The sequence below is a fragment of the Odontomachus brunneus genome, unplaced genomic scaffold (genome assembly GCF_010583005.1).
Source record: "Odontomachus brunneus isolate Ranch 3 - 2012 unplaced genomic scaffold, Obru_v1 Obru_scaffold_062, whole genome shotgun sequence".
Taxonomy (NCBI): domain Eukaryota; kingdom Metazoa; phylum Arthropoda; class Insecta; order Hymenoptera; family Formicidae; genus Odontomachus; species Odontomachus brunneus.
The window spans coordinates 166,452-180,020 of NW_022639512.1; the positions used below are offsets into that span (position 1 = coordinate 166,452).

At 33.3% G+C, this 13,569-nt stretch overlaps 1 protein-coding gene across 4 annotated transcripts in view; it reads left to right on the forward strand.

The window, feature by feature from the left end:
- LOC116846218 (cytochrome P450 4C1-like) overlaps positions 1-13,569 on the forward strand; it is a 24,368-nt gene that overhangs the window by 5,158 nt on the left and 5,641 nt on the right. For 2 of the 4 annotated variants that reach the window (XM_032819767.1, XM_032819766.1), the window contains 11 exons: positions 1,913-2,019; positions 7,681-7,771; positions 9,295-9,477; positions 9,657-9,726; positions 9,815-9,941; positions 10,012-10,078; positions 10,436-10,536; positions 10,630-10,698; positions 10,938-11,115; positions 12,225-12,404; positions 12,467-12,654. In XM_032819767.1, the coding sequence (XP_032675658.1) occupies positions 1,913-2,019; positions 7,681-7,771; positions 9,295-9,477; positions 9,657-9,726; positions 9,815-9,941; positions 10,012-10,078; positions 10,436-10,536; positions 10,630-10,698; positions 10,938-11,115; positions 12,225-12,404; positions 12,467-12,633 (1,340 nt within the window). In that variant the 3' untranslated portion in view covers positions 12,634-12,654. Of the gene's footprint in view, positions 1-1,912; positions 2,020-7,680; positions 7,772-9,294; positions 9,478-9,656; positions 9,727-9,814; positions 9,942-10,011; positions 10,079-10,435; positions 10,537-10,629; positions 10,699-10,937; positions 11,116-12,224; positions 12,405-12,466; positions 12,696-13,569 lie in introns of those variants that run through there. The other 2 variants (XR_004378438.1, XM_032819768.1) reach the window with 2 other exon arrangements.

A 13,569-nucleotide genomic window follows, 5' to 3' on the forward strand; every position in this document is an offset into this window, starting at 1 on the left:
GATTTTTAAACAGAACTAGATTTTTATGAAACTTGGAATTTTCAATCTTCTTCAGTCGCTGAATAAGAATCAGAAATTCTTCTTTGAACTACATTCAGCGAAATCCTTAATAAAATTAAGGATTTCTGTGAAATATGGTATCTAGGGGTTTTTGGCCTCGCTGATTACGAATCTAAAATCAGTTTTCGAAAATTCAAAATGGCGGATCCAATATGGCGGACGGATTTTAATTGTATTAAGGATTTCTATAAAACATGGTATGTAGGGGTTTTTGGCCTCGCTGATTACGAATCTGAAGTCAGTTTTTGAAAATTCAAAATAGCGGACATGTAGGATACATACCCTACATGGTATGTATTTTATAGAGTACCCGAAAAGTAAGAGGCAAGAGGACTCACAGCAAAAACCTCCCGAAAAGTGAGAGGCAAGGGAACTCACATAAAAAAACTCCCGATATTGTGAGAGGCAAGGGAACTCACAGCAAAAAACTCCCGATATTGTGAGAGGCAAGGGAACTCACAGCAAAAAACTCCCGATATTGTGAGAGGCAAGGGAACTCACAGCAAAAAACTCCCGATATTGTGAGAGGCAAGGGAACTCACAGCAAAAAACTCCCGATATTGTGAGAGGCAAGAAGACTCACAGCAAAAACCTCCCGAAAAGTGAGAGGTAAGGGGACTCACTTTTAATAAAGCACCCCAATGGGAACGAAAAGCTACTACGTCCACGTCGTTGCTCCTGGGTAATAAGTATTAAAAGTAGTTCAAAAAAGAATTTCTGATTCGTAATCAGCGAGGCCAAAAACCCCTAGATACCATGTTTCATAGAAATCCTTAAAAAAAATGAAAATCCGTCCGCCATATTGGATCCGCCATTTTGAATTTTCAAAAACTGACTTCAAATTCGAAATCAGCGAGGCCAAAAAGCCCTAGATATCAAATTTCATACGAATCCTACAAGCAGTTTGTAAAGTACTTCTTACCCCCCATCAAAATTTGTAGGGGCGATTTCTACCCCAAAATTCGTTTTTGGGGAAAAACAAAAAAATACGTGTCTAATAGTTTTTGAAGAACTACTTGTATGCGCAGTTTCAGAAAAATCGGTGATTATCCCTTCCCTAGTATTACTACTTCCCTAGTAGTATTACTTGTCAATACTAGTCGGACGCGAACTCGAGATTTCAGATACCTCTAAGTTCCTAGTTTATTATCTTGGCTTCTGCGCTATTTCTTCAACTGATGCTAAGCGTTTTTTATTATCCCCATATGCAGCCGAAGCAGTAATTATAATTTTCTTATAATATTATTTAATATAATTACAAAAATAAACTATGTAATCCAAATATTTCATATAACAAAAGAAAAGTCAGAGATATACATAAAACTAAAGCATTTGAAACAGCTATTGAATACAATTTGGAGTTAATTTTATTATTAATATTTTAATTTAATTTAATTATATTTGCTTTCTTAATAAAAAAAATTTTTATATGTGAAAAAAGTTGTATATACAATTAAGTGATTATTAATAAACTATATTACAATTGTGTAATATTTTCAAGTTACACAGAAAGCAAAATAATTACACGTAAGTTTGCTGAAATATTAAAGATTATATTAACTTTATGACAATATTATAATGTAAGGTTAATGGCAGATTGCAGTAACATGCTCATTAAAATATGTAAGCTTGTAACCTACCCATAACCTTGCAATGTTCGGTGCTGTGCAAGTATTGAAATGTGCTAATCACTTAAAAAAAATAATTAGGGACTTCTTATAAAAATAAACCATAAAACATAATATTATTTAAAAATAAAATTATTTGACGTTGATTTATTAAAAACTATAATATCATTAAATACAGACAATTGCTTAACAGTAATATATTTTTGAAATATAAAAAATTTCAGAATTCTTGAACAGTATATCTTTGCTCACGGATACTTACCCGTCTCCATTTCGATTTTGGTTGGCCAATAAACTAGTTATTTGTGTAAGCGAACCAGACCAAATAAAAGTAAGAGTGCAACGCTTGCATTATTTATTTATTAATTTATTTATATATTCTGAGAAGAAAAAGTAGGTCGACAAAATCGGCGATCACACGTCTTCAAAGAAATATTATGCCTATTCAAAATTATGTGTTAATGTAACAATAAGTTGCGTTGATATAGTTACTAATCACAACCATTGAATCAATAGATAACTCGTTGCAGCAACAATATAATTCGTTTAATCGACTAAACGTTTGCTTGAACGAATTTTGTTCATTAAAGCAAGGACTCATTAATTCAACCACTTCTTTTTCTCAAAATATGAGTGAATTACAAGCAATCGTAAATCAATGTTGTTGTCTATCTTGGCAACAAATCATTTTTTATAGCAAATTAGGAAAAACTTCCGAATACCATCTACGTTCGATTGTGCAGAAATTTTGATGGAACATGAATATTCCAAATAATGTCAAATGAATATCCTTAAATAGTTTTCCATCAATAAAAGCCGATAAAAATGAGTTTTCAACAAAAAATATATAAATTAAATAAAATTTTGGTTATTATTTTGGTTATTGTTGGTAAATTATCGACTATAGGGAAAGCAGCTCCAAACACATTGATCTTGACATATGTTGTAGAGGTCACTCTCCTGAGTAACCCTCAGAAAATTTTAGGCGGCGCTTGTTGTTTGTTAAAAAGTTATGAACAAAAAAAGTTGAATAAATCAAACGTAATTTTTGGACATTTTTCGATCGAACGTCCCTTTTGCTACATTTTTCCTCAGAAACTATATATTGCAAAACAGTACACATATATGCGCGGGAGAGGGGTTCCTTCCCGTATTCCGTTGACAAATTATATATAAAAAATTAGGTTTACGTATATACGTGTATTTTACCATATTTTAATAAATAGTTTAAGTTAAGGTTAGGTAAGGGACACACACACAACGCACACACACACATATATTGCTCGCCCACCTGGCAGGGCGGGCTCGCGGTGGGTGCATATTGACCTATTATATACAGGGTGTCCCGCGTAAGACGAACCAAAAGAAAAATATAAGTAGAACACATAAAAGTAAACCAAAATTGTATGTTATTTTTCAAACAACCACGTAAAATTTCGAAATATTAATTAAAATATTTGGACAAATTAGAACGCGCGACGCGACAGGCGGGACATACGCTCGCAGCGGTCGACGAAGAAAATGGAAGAATGCATACGTACATGGACGCACACACGCAGCTACTCATTTCAGTATGCCAAACGGCCCATCTCTCTGGCCTATAAGATAGACCCGCGAGCAATCGTCCATTTTTTTTCGCCGGTCGCAGCGAGCCGTATGTCCCGCCTGCCGTGTCGCTGCGCTCTGATATGCTCAACTATTTTAATTAATATCTCGAAATTTTACGTGGTTGTTTGAAAAATGGCCTATATAATTTTTGTTCACTTTTATGTGTTCTACTTATATTTTTCTTTTGGTCCGTCTTACGCGGGACACCCTATACATACATACATACATACATACCTAACGCGAGCCCGCCTTGTCGGGCGGGCGAGCGCGCTTGCTGGCTAGCAGTGTGTGTGTGTTTGTGTGTGTACGTGCATACAGCTGGCACCTTCTTAGCCTACAAATTCCATGTTTTTGTATCAAAAATTATACTCATTTTATGCAATTTCTTTTGTTAATAACTTTTTAACGGACAACAAGCGCCACCTAAAACCTTCTAAGAGTTACTCAGGAGGATGACCTCTACATCATATGTCAAGGTCAAGATTATTGAAATTGCCTCCCCTATAGTCCATAATTACCAAAATTTTTAATAATAGAATTAAAAAGCTAACAAAATATTTAAAAAATTTTAAAATTTAAAAAAATTAAAAGAATTTTTTTTAATTGAAGAAAGTAAAAACATTGAGATGATAATTATCATAATTTTAACAACAAACTTTCAACATTTTATTTATAATACTTTTGCGACGGAAGATTATTTGTTTATACACACTTACATTGCATATAATATGTAGATCACAGGTGACGTATGGTTTAAGCTTTGTATTTACATATTTAAATAAACAAATTCTATCACAATATGTAAACTCATCTAAGTAGCATAATGTATATACAGGATGTCCCGTATTATCTTCACAATCTCTCGTGAGGACGTAGAGCGGATTGAGATGAATACAAAAGTCCCATACCGTTTTGCAATATTCTCAATAATAACCGAGAAATTAATTAAAGAAGATTGGTGAATGATCACTAGCGATATAGTAGATGACCTGCAGTAGCATCGTTTGTCATTGTATACTTATACATTAAGTAAAATTGAACAAAAAAGTCCTCTACCATTTTGCAAATAGCCACATAGATTTTTAGATATTAATTAAAGAAAATTGTTACATGATTGTGTACCATAATGTACAAATTTTCTTTTATTAATATCTAAAAATCTATGTGGTCATTTGCAAAATGATAGAGGACTTTTTTGTTCAGTTTGACTTTATGTATAAGTATACAACGGTAAACGGTGCCGTTCTCTCTAATTCTTCTCTAATTAATTTCTCTTCATTAATTAATTAATTCCTCTTGAATTATTATTGAGAATATCGCAAGACGGTATGGGACTTTTGTGTTCATCTCAATCAATTCTACGTCCTCACGAGAGATTGTGAAGGTGATACGGGACACCCTGTATGTATATACAGGAAGTTATAAAAGTCTGGAAACGGTCGAATATCTCGAAAACAAACCATTTTAAAGAAAACGGTTTCATATAAAAGTTGTTTGGTTCAAAGGGATCTATGAAAGAATACAATTGGTTTCACCTTGAATAGTCATTTGAAAGTCATATGAAGGTCATCTACAATTTTTTAAATGGAACACCCCATATATTGTTTCGTATTCTTACAGCTTATCTCGAGAGCTTTCCAAAACACTATAATAAAATATTTTTTCGTTAAGAACTTTTCGAATAATAACACTTGAAATTTCCAGCACTTTGACATAGAATACAAAATATCTCGTAAAATATTCATCTTTCGCTTATTTTGCCTTAATGCTTTTTTGCACAGAATAATAAAACAAATTAATTGGCTTAAAAAAAACAAAAAATTTTTTACATAATAAATATAAAAAAATTTTTTGTGCTTTTTTTAAACCAATTAATTTGTCTCATTATTCTGTGTAAAAAAGCATTAAGGCAAGATAACCGAAAGATGAATATTTTACGAGATATTTTGTATTCTATGTCAAAGTGCTGGAAATTTCAAATGTTATTACTCGAAAAGTTCTTAACGAAAAAATATTTTATTATAGCGTTTTGGAAGCTCTCGAGATAAACTATAAGAATATGTAATAACATATGAGCTATTTCATTTAAAGAAATCGCAATAACCTTCAAATCTCAAAAACTATGACCTCGAGAAAAATTTTTCGCTCGTCATAATATGCGTCCCTTCCAATCGAACAAGTTTTCCCTGTAGTATTTTCCCGTATCATCAAAAACAACGGAGATATTTTAAATGGTCGAGTTAGAGGAAACACTGTGTGTGTGTGTGTATGTGTGTGTGTGTGTATACACAGGCTGTCTCACACTCTCCTCCGGGCATTCTGTGGGAACGTAGAATGGGTTGATGTGAACATAAAAGCCCTATACCATTTTGCAAAATTCGCAATAATAGTCGAGATATTAATTAAAAAAGATTAAGGAAAAACTCACGCTGAACGATAGAGGACGGACCGCTTGAGTCACAGCGCGGCCCAGTAATAAAGCGCGCGGTAATTGGAAGACAATGCACCACTGCCTATACTTATACCGCTGCGCTCCTACGTCTTACCGCACCGCGCCGAGATAACAATAAGCAGGGGTGCATTGTCTTCCAACCACTGCGCGCGACATTCGCTTTATTACTGGACTGCACTGTGACTCGAGCGGTCCGTCTTCTACCATTTAGCGTGCGTTTTTCCTTAATCTTTTTTAATTAATATCTCGACTATTATTGCGAATATCGTAAAACGGTATAAGACTTTTATGTTCACATCAACCCATTCTACGTCCTCACAAAATGCCCGGAGGATAGTGTAAGACACCTTATATATATAGCACACACATACATACACACACACACACACACACACACACACACACACACACACAGAGGATATCTCACGTAAGACGTGCCAAAAGAAAAATATAAGTAGAACAGATAAAACTGAACAAAAATTGCAGAGGTCATTTTTCAAACAACCACGTAAAATTTCGAGATATTAATTAAAATAGATGGACATATCAAAGCGCGGCGACGCGGCAGGCAGGACATACGGCTCGCCGTGACCGGCGAAAAAAATGAACGATTGCTCGCGCGCCTATCTTATAGGCCAAAGAGATAGTCCGTTTGGCATATGAAAATAAGTAGCTCTGTGCGTACGTGTGCTCGTCCATTTTCTTCACCAGACGCGACGAGCCGTATGTTCTGCCTACCGCGTCTCCGCGCTGATATGCCCGCGCTGATAAATATTTTTATTAATATCTCAAAATTTTACGTGGTTGTTTGAAAAATGACCTCTACAATTTTTGTTCAGTTTTATCTGTTCTACTTATATTTTTCTTTTGACACGTCTTACGCGGGACATCCTATATATACAGGGTGACCAAAACCTTTCTTGACATAAATCGCAGGAAAGTAGAACGGATTAAATGGGACAGAAAAGTCAAATATTATTTTACGAAATTTGCAATAGTTTTCAAGTAATTAATTATTTTGTTTGAACAAATAAGCCCTTGGCTCGGCGCGCGATCGTGATACACGCGAATCGCGGCTCGCTGCGTCTCTCCGCCCATAGTTACGCTGTATCTCGTAATTATGGTAACTATGGCTACGAGACACATTGTAGCTATGGGCGGAGGGACGCAGCGAGCCGCGATTTGCGTGTATCACGGTCGCAAACCGTCCCAAGCGCTAATTTGCTGAGACAACATAATGAATTACTGGAAAACTATTGCAAATTTCGCAAAATAGTATTTTACTTTTCTGTTTCATTTAATTCGTTCTATTTTCCTACGAATTGTGTAAAAAAAGGTTTCGGACATTCTGTATATATGTATGTATATATATAGGGTGTCCGAAGCCTATGGTTTTAGAGTTTATAGGTTTAGAGTTTGAGTTTAGAATTTATAGATGTAGAGATTATGGGTTCAAGATATGTTTAAGCGTATAATTTGTACGTTTGACTACAACTAATGTTTCACCCAGGATGTATGACCACTTTTTTAGTACTTTTTAAGGTGTACTAGGCCATACAGAACTCGAATTTTAAGTTCCACTTATAGTAAAAAAATCGCGGTTTTCCGACACCCTCTTTTCACAATCAGACTAATCAAAGGGGTATTTCTCCCAGCCGTAGTATAGCAGAACAGCCGATATATAAATTTATATAAACATTAAAGCTTTTTATCGGTGGAAAACCATTTAAGAACTTTCATATGAAATCATATGGAATTTATAGCAAATTTTATCAATATGGGGTGTGGGTAGTTTTGGAAGTTCAGTCGCAAATTATCATCATTTTTGCAACTTTCAACATTTTTTAATTATACGTTAATTAAGGAAACAATGAATATAATAAAAGTAATAACGAAACAAACATATTATTGAATAAGTTTTACATATTACAGACTATTTTTCAAAGTCCTAACTGCATAAATAAAAGCATAGGATATGAATTGATCAAACCGATCCTAGGAAATGGGCTTCTTACTGCTCCTGGTGAGATCTAACAAAAAAAGACTTGTTTGTAACAATAATAAGTAACATATATTTATGATATGAAAAAGATACATAATTATCGTTTTTACGCGATATCGGTCGGATATATTTTATATATTATATCAGTAATAACATAGGAAAATATTTATGTTACACTCACATTGAGCAACAGCACCAACTTTATTATTAGGTGTACAAATAAGTTCGGTGTCTTTACATTCGATTGATTGTAATTCTGTTTTAATTTAATATTTTTTCTTGCCGATTTGGGGTTTGAAGTGTTGACCTGAACCTTCTAAACACATCACATAACTTGATTATGCTTGTATCATAACCTGAAAAAATAGTAGTTTGGACCTTGGCTTCTCAGAAAAAGCATACTATGCATTGCATTCTTTTCGCGCTTCAATGAAAGAAAAATACTGCTGAAGCTGCCAAAACGCTTTGTTCTGCTTTAAGTGAAAATGCTGTGAGCAAAATGCTTCAAAATGGTTTCAGAAATTTCGAAGTGACAATTTTGATCTTACTGATGCAGAACGCAGAGAAATGTCGAAAAAATTGAGGATGACGAATTAGAGCAGCTATTGAAAAATCCTTACCAGACGTAGCAAGAATTTGCTGAAAAACTTGATGTAACTCAATAAGCTATTTCCTTTCGTTTAAAGAAACTTGAAAGAATGTAGAAGGCAGGCTGTTCGTTATGTCCTCAGTCCCGAAAACAAAGGCAAAGCTGTGACACGGTCATGTCCCTGCCACTATTCAAATAAAAGGACTTTCTTCATAAAATTGTAACTAGGGATGAAAAGGGTATCATTATCATAAAAAAAGTATCATTAACTTTATTGAATTAAAACCACCATTTTTAACTAATAAAGGATTCGCCAGTATTAGTAAGATGGCTAAAATGTGTGAAAAATAATGAAACTATTTCGAAATTTAACATGTTTTTTTGTTTTTTGTAAAAAACAAAAATCATGCTAAAAAGATACTGAACTTATTTGTATACTTAATAATTTGTCTAACTTAGTATTCAACGTAGTAATGCCTTGCAATTTCTATGTATGTATATTTGAATTAATGTTTGCCAGAAAACTTACTTTTACTTTTTTATTTATTATTTCAAGTGTATGCATATATGGACCAATCTAAGCACGCATAATAAAATCTATCCGAATACATTGAAATTAAACACAAACATACACTCAACCCACACAAATTAACAAATTAACAAATTTCTTAAAAATTTAAATGAGTTAATAATTTATTTGTGCACCTACAATACTGATGCAATTCTAAAGTTAAACAATGAACGCGAAGCATTGTGTGTGCAATATGAATCTAACAAGATTTCTTTTAGATTATGTTGCATTATACCAACAATACAAATATAACAATGTTTCTTATATAATATGTTATTCTGACAGGCAATATTTAGAAAATTAACTAACAAATTTACAATATTACATATGTAAAGAAGTGCGTTTACTCTTTTTCATTTCACTTTAACATCAATTTTTCCGCAGCACATATATGGGCTCAACGTCGAAAAATGCTAACGTCAAGCTTTAATACAAACGTATTACGAACAACCTGCGATACATTTGTGAAACATGTTTCAGTATTTATGGGGAAAATAGAATATATGTTAAATGACGAAGTAGATTTATTACATCATATAGCAAATTGTACGCTGGACATGATTTTCGGTAAGATACAATGCTTATTCGATTTTGACTTTTTAGGAAATTATCTGTTTGTGTTATAAACTCTTAATTACAAATGTATAAACTGTTAATTAAAATAATAAATAATATACGTTTTATATTATATTTTAATTATAAAATATATCAAAAATAACAAACTTGACTTCTTCGTAATCTTGAAGATGTTGCGTTGAATTTCGATTTGGGATCACAATTAAAGGAAACTGTGCAGTATGCTAATACTATTGCGAGGTATGATTCTCTTCAGATCATAAATTTTTGTAATTATTGTGCGCTATACGTAAGGATAGATCTAATTTAATGCAATGCTTAATTGTAGAGTGACAGACATAGTCACGCACAGATTGCGAAATATATTTTTACACCCTGATATTATATTTAATTTTACATCTCTAAGGCGCGAACAACAGAGACTTTTAAATATTATACATTCTACTGCGGAAGAGGTAGATATTGCAAATACATTTTATGATGATGTTACACGATTTGCACGTTACGTGATTTATTACTGTGCAGGTAATACAACAAAGGGAAAATGCGAGAAATAATTTAGTTGAAAATAAAAACCAATCCGCTAAGCCTTGTAAGTTGTCAACACTTCTTCTACATATTTTTGCAGTTATATGATATATTTATGCAGTTAATATTATAATGTGTGTGTGTGTGTGTGTGAAAATTGCACGAAAATAAACTATATGTTATATTTTAAAATAATTGGACATACAAGGGAATATTTTTTCTTTTTTTTAATCTCTTTTACAACACGTTATTTAGATAAATATAACTGCATCCATTGGATGTGCATATAAATATATAAAAAATTGTTATTATTAAAATTATGAACAAATAAATTTACGTGCAACACATCCAATTCTGGCCAATGAACAAATTTATTTTTTAGAAATGTATTTTGTTTATTTTTTGTTCAAATAAAAAATAGCAAGAAAGATATATCTTGATATACTAATGGAAGCATCTGACGACGGCAAGAAATTAACTCGAAAAGAGATTATAGATGAAATCACTACGATAAATTGTACCGTACGTATTATGAGGCGCCTTTTGAGACGAATACTTGTCCGTAATGTATTAATATAATTATAAAATTGATAAAGTAAATTTTCATTTACGCAGGGTTTCGACACAGTCGCAAATACATTAAATTTTCTGATGTTCATGTTAGCAAATTTCCAAGAAGTACAAGTATGTATTTTATATGTATTGCATAACTTTAAACATAAATTGGTTTTTTTGATGATATAGAAATGTCTAAAATTTACTAAAAAGTTAACAAATGTACACTTATCATACTTTTAATACGTAGCCTCTTAATCTAGAGTTTTTATATTTTTTTTATGGAATGATACAGAAATTATTTCGGAGAATAATTTATGCTTCAATATTCTATATATGAAATAAATAAATACATAATTTTGTAACAGCGAAAAGTATACGAGGAGTTGCTAGAAATTTATGGCATGCAAGATCCAAAATCCGCGCCCGTCAAATTTGAAGATTTGCAGCATATGAACTATATGGAGTGTGTTATTAAGGAAACAATGAGACTTTTCCCCGTTGGGTCTATATTAGGACGGCAACTTAATGCAGATTTACAAATAGGTTTGCTTATAAACGTATTATATAGTGGAGCAATATGTAAGAATTGTACAATGAATAGTACAATAAGTACAATGAGTAGTACAATAAGTTGTACAATAGTGTTCCGTTTGTTATAAATATTTTATTGCAACAACAAAATTAAAAGAAAAACTACAAAACGTAAAGTACATGTTAACTTCATCAAAGCGTAGATGTTTTAAATTAATTATAATCAGAAAAGAAGTAAGACTCTAATGTGAACACGCAGACTATGTTCCAATATTCACTGCCACTATTGAAACTTTATATGTATACGACACAAACTATAGATCTTGAATACTGGCAGTGAATATCGGAACGCAGTAGTAATCATTGAACTTTATTGAATTTATCGATGAAATTGTTTTATTTTATTTGCGAGTTTACGCTAGGCGAAAAAATATATGATCAATTTAATGTTTATTGCGCACGTAATATGCGTCCATTCTGACTGATGCAGTCTATACGGAAATTTTTTACAGTTTGATATATACAACTAATCGTCGATCATAAATCTTTTCCTCTAGCGTAAATTCGTGAATCGATGGCAATCATTATAGATACATGCTGCTTATTGTATATATATTATCTATATATATTACAAACGCATTCTGATGGACAAACGCGCGCCGCTTGTGTGTGTGCGTGCATATACGTGTGATCTAAAGCTGAATCGTTTCGCGATGCAGACGTGGCTTGATAGGCATACTCATTCGCATGTGTGCGTGCGTACGTGTGAATCTGAATTTAAAAAATCTGAGAATCTGCGCGAAAATAAAAAGACTTTTTAGCGGACGAGATTTCCTGATCTCCGTATTGCCTGTACCAATCTTAATCAAACTTGGTGCAAATTTCGCGCGCGCTAAACATTATATAAAGAAACTTTTATCAGATTTTCCATTTTCGTGCTTGAGATGTTTGACTCGGAAGACTAACCGACCTAAAAATTCCAGATAAGCTTACACGATCGCGTTGTTTTGTTCGATACGTACTCGGCACCGCACCGCGACCGTGACGCTTGATATGATTTTATTTAAATCATTTTATATTTTATTATAATGATGTTTTATATATAGATTAATATGTTTCAGGAGAATATACTTTACCGAAAGGCGCTGAAGTTTTAATAGCAGTATTAGACATGCATCGCAATGAAAAGTATTGGCCCAAAGCATTAACATTCGATCCAGATAGATTTCTTCCGGAGAACATGGCAAATATTCATCCAAATAGTTATATACCGTTTAGTTACGGTCCAAGGAACTGTTTAGGTATATATACTTTAGCACAACTATACTATAGCAAAACATGAGAATAATCGATAAAATTGTAGGTATGAAGTATGCAATGGTTTCCATGAAAGCCTTCACAGCAACATTATTGCGGACATTTATATTAAAAGTCAATAAGAGGGTTAAAATAGAAGAAATAAAAGTGAAAGTAACTACTGTGTTAACGCCCGTCAATTCTTTGAAAGTCAGAATTGAAAAGAGGATATGACAATATAACATTATCACAATATACTAACAGAGGAAATGGATTTCCTTATTAATATAATTAGTGTAGGAAACATTTATTGTTACTTTTAACTTAATTTGCATGTTTTGTATCGAATATTATTAGGCGTACAACTTTGCTTCCGCCGTTTTCCTATAGATGGCTTTAGCGGTAAGTGGTGGTCGAAATAAATAGATCATAGACATCATACAATAAACTTGGGCATCTGTCAACATAATCCCATAGAAACATTGGTCGATTTGTGTCTGCATCATAAAGTTATTCTCGATTGAAAATGTCACTTTACGAGCCAAATTCTCGTCATATGCGGGAAGTTTTAATTTTCTGCTTCAATATGAAAAAATCTGCGGCTGAGGTTTATCGATTGCTCTCAAATATTTATGGTGGGGCCGCTATTAGTGAAAGAACGTGTCGTGAATGGTTTCAACGCTTCAAGAACGGTGATTTTGACGTCGAAGACCGGCATAGCGGTGGAAGAGAGAAGGTTTTCGAAGACGCAGAATTGAAGGCATTATTTGATCAAGACTCGTGTCAAAATCAAGAAGAATTGGCACGATCATTGGGAGTGACTCAACAAGCCATTTCAAAACGCCTCAAAGCCATGGGAATGATTCAGAAGCAATGAAATTGAGTGCTGTACGAATTGAAGCCGAGAGATGTTGAACGGCGTTTGTTTGCTTGTGAACAGCTGCTTGAAAGGCAAAGACGGAAGGGATTTCTGCATCGCATTGTGACTGGGGACGAAAAATGGGTTTATTACGATAACCCCAAGCGCAGAAAATCATGGGGAGTTCCCGACCATGCTTCCACGTCGACGGCCAAACCGAATATTCACGGCTCCAAGGTTTATGCTCCATATTCATGCTCTGTATTTGGTAGGACCAGCTCGGCGTAGTGTATTATGAGCTGTTAAAACCG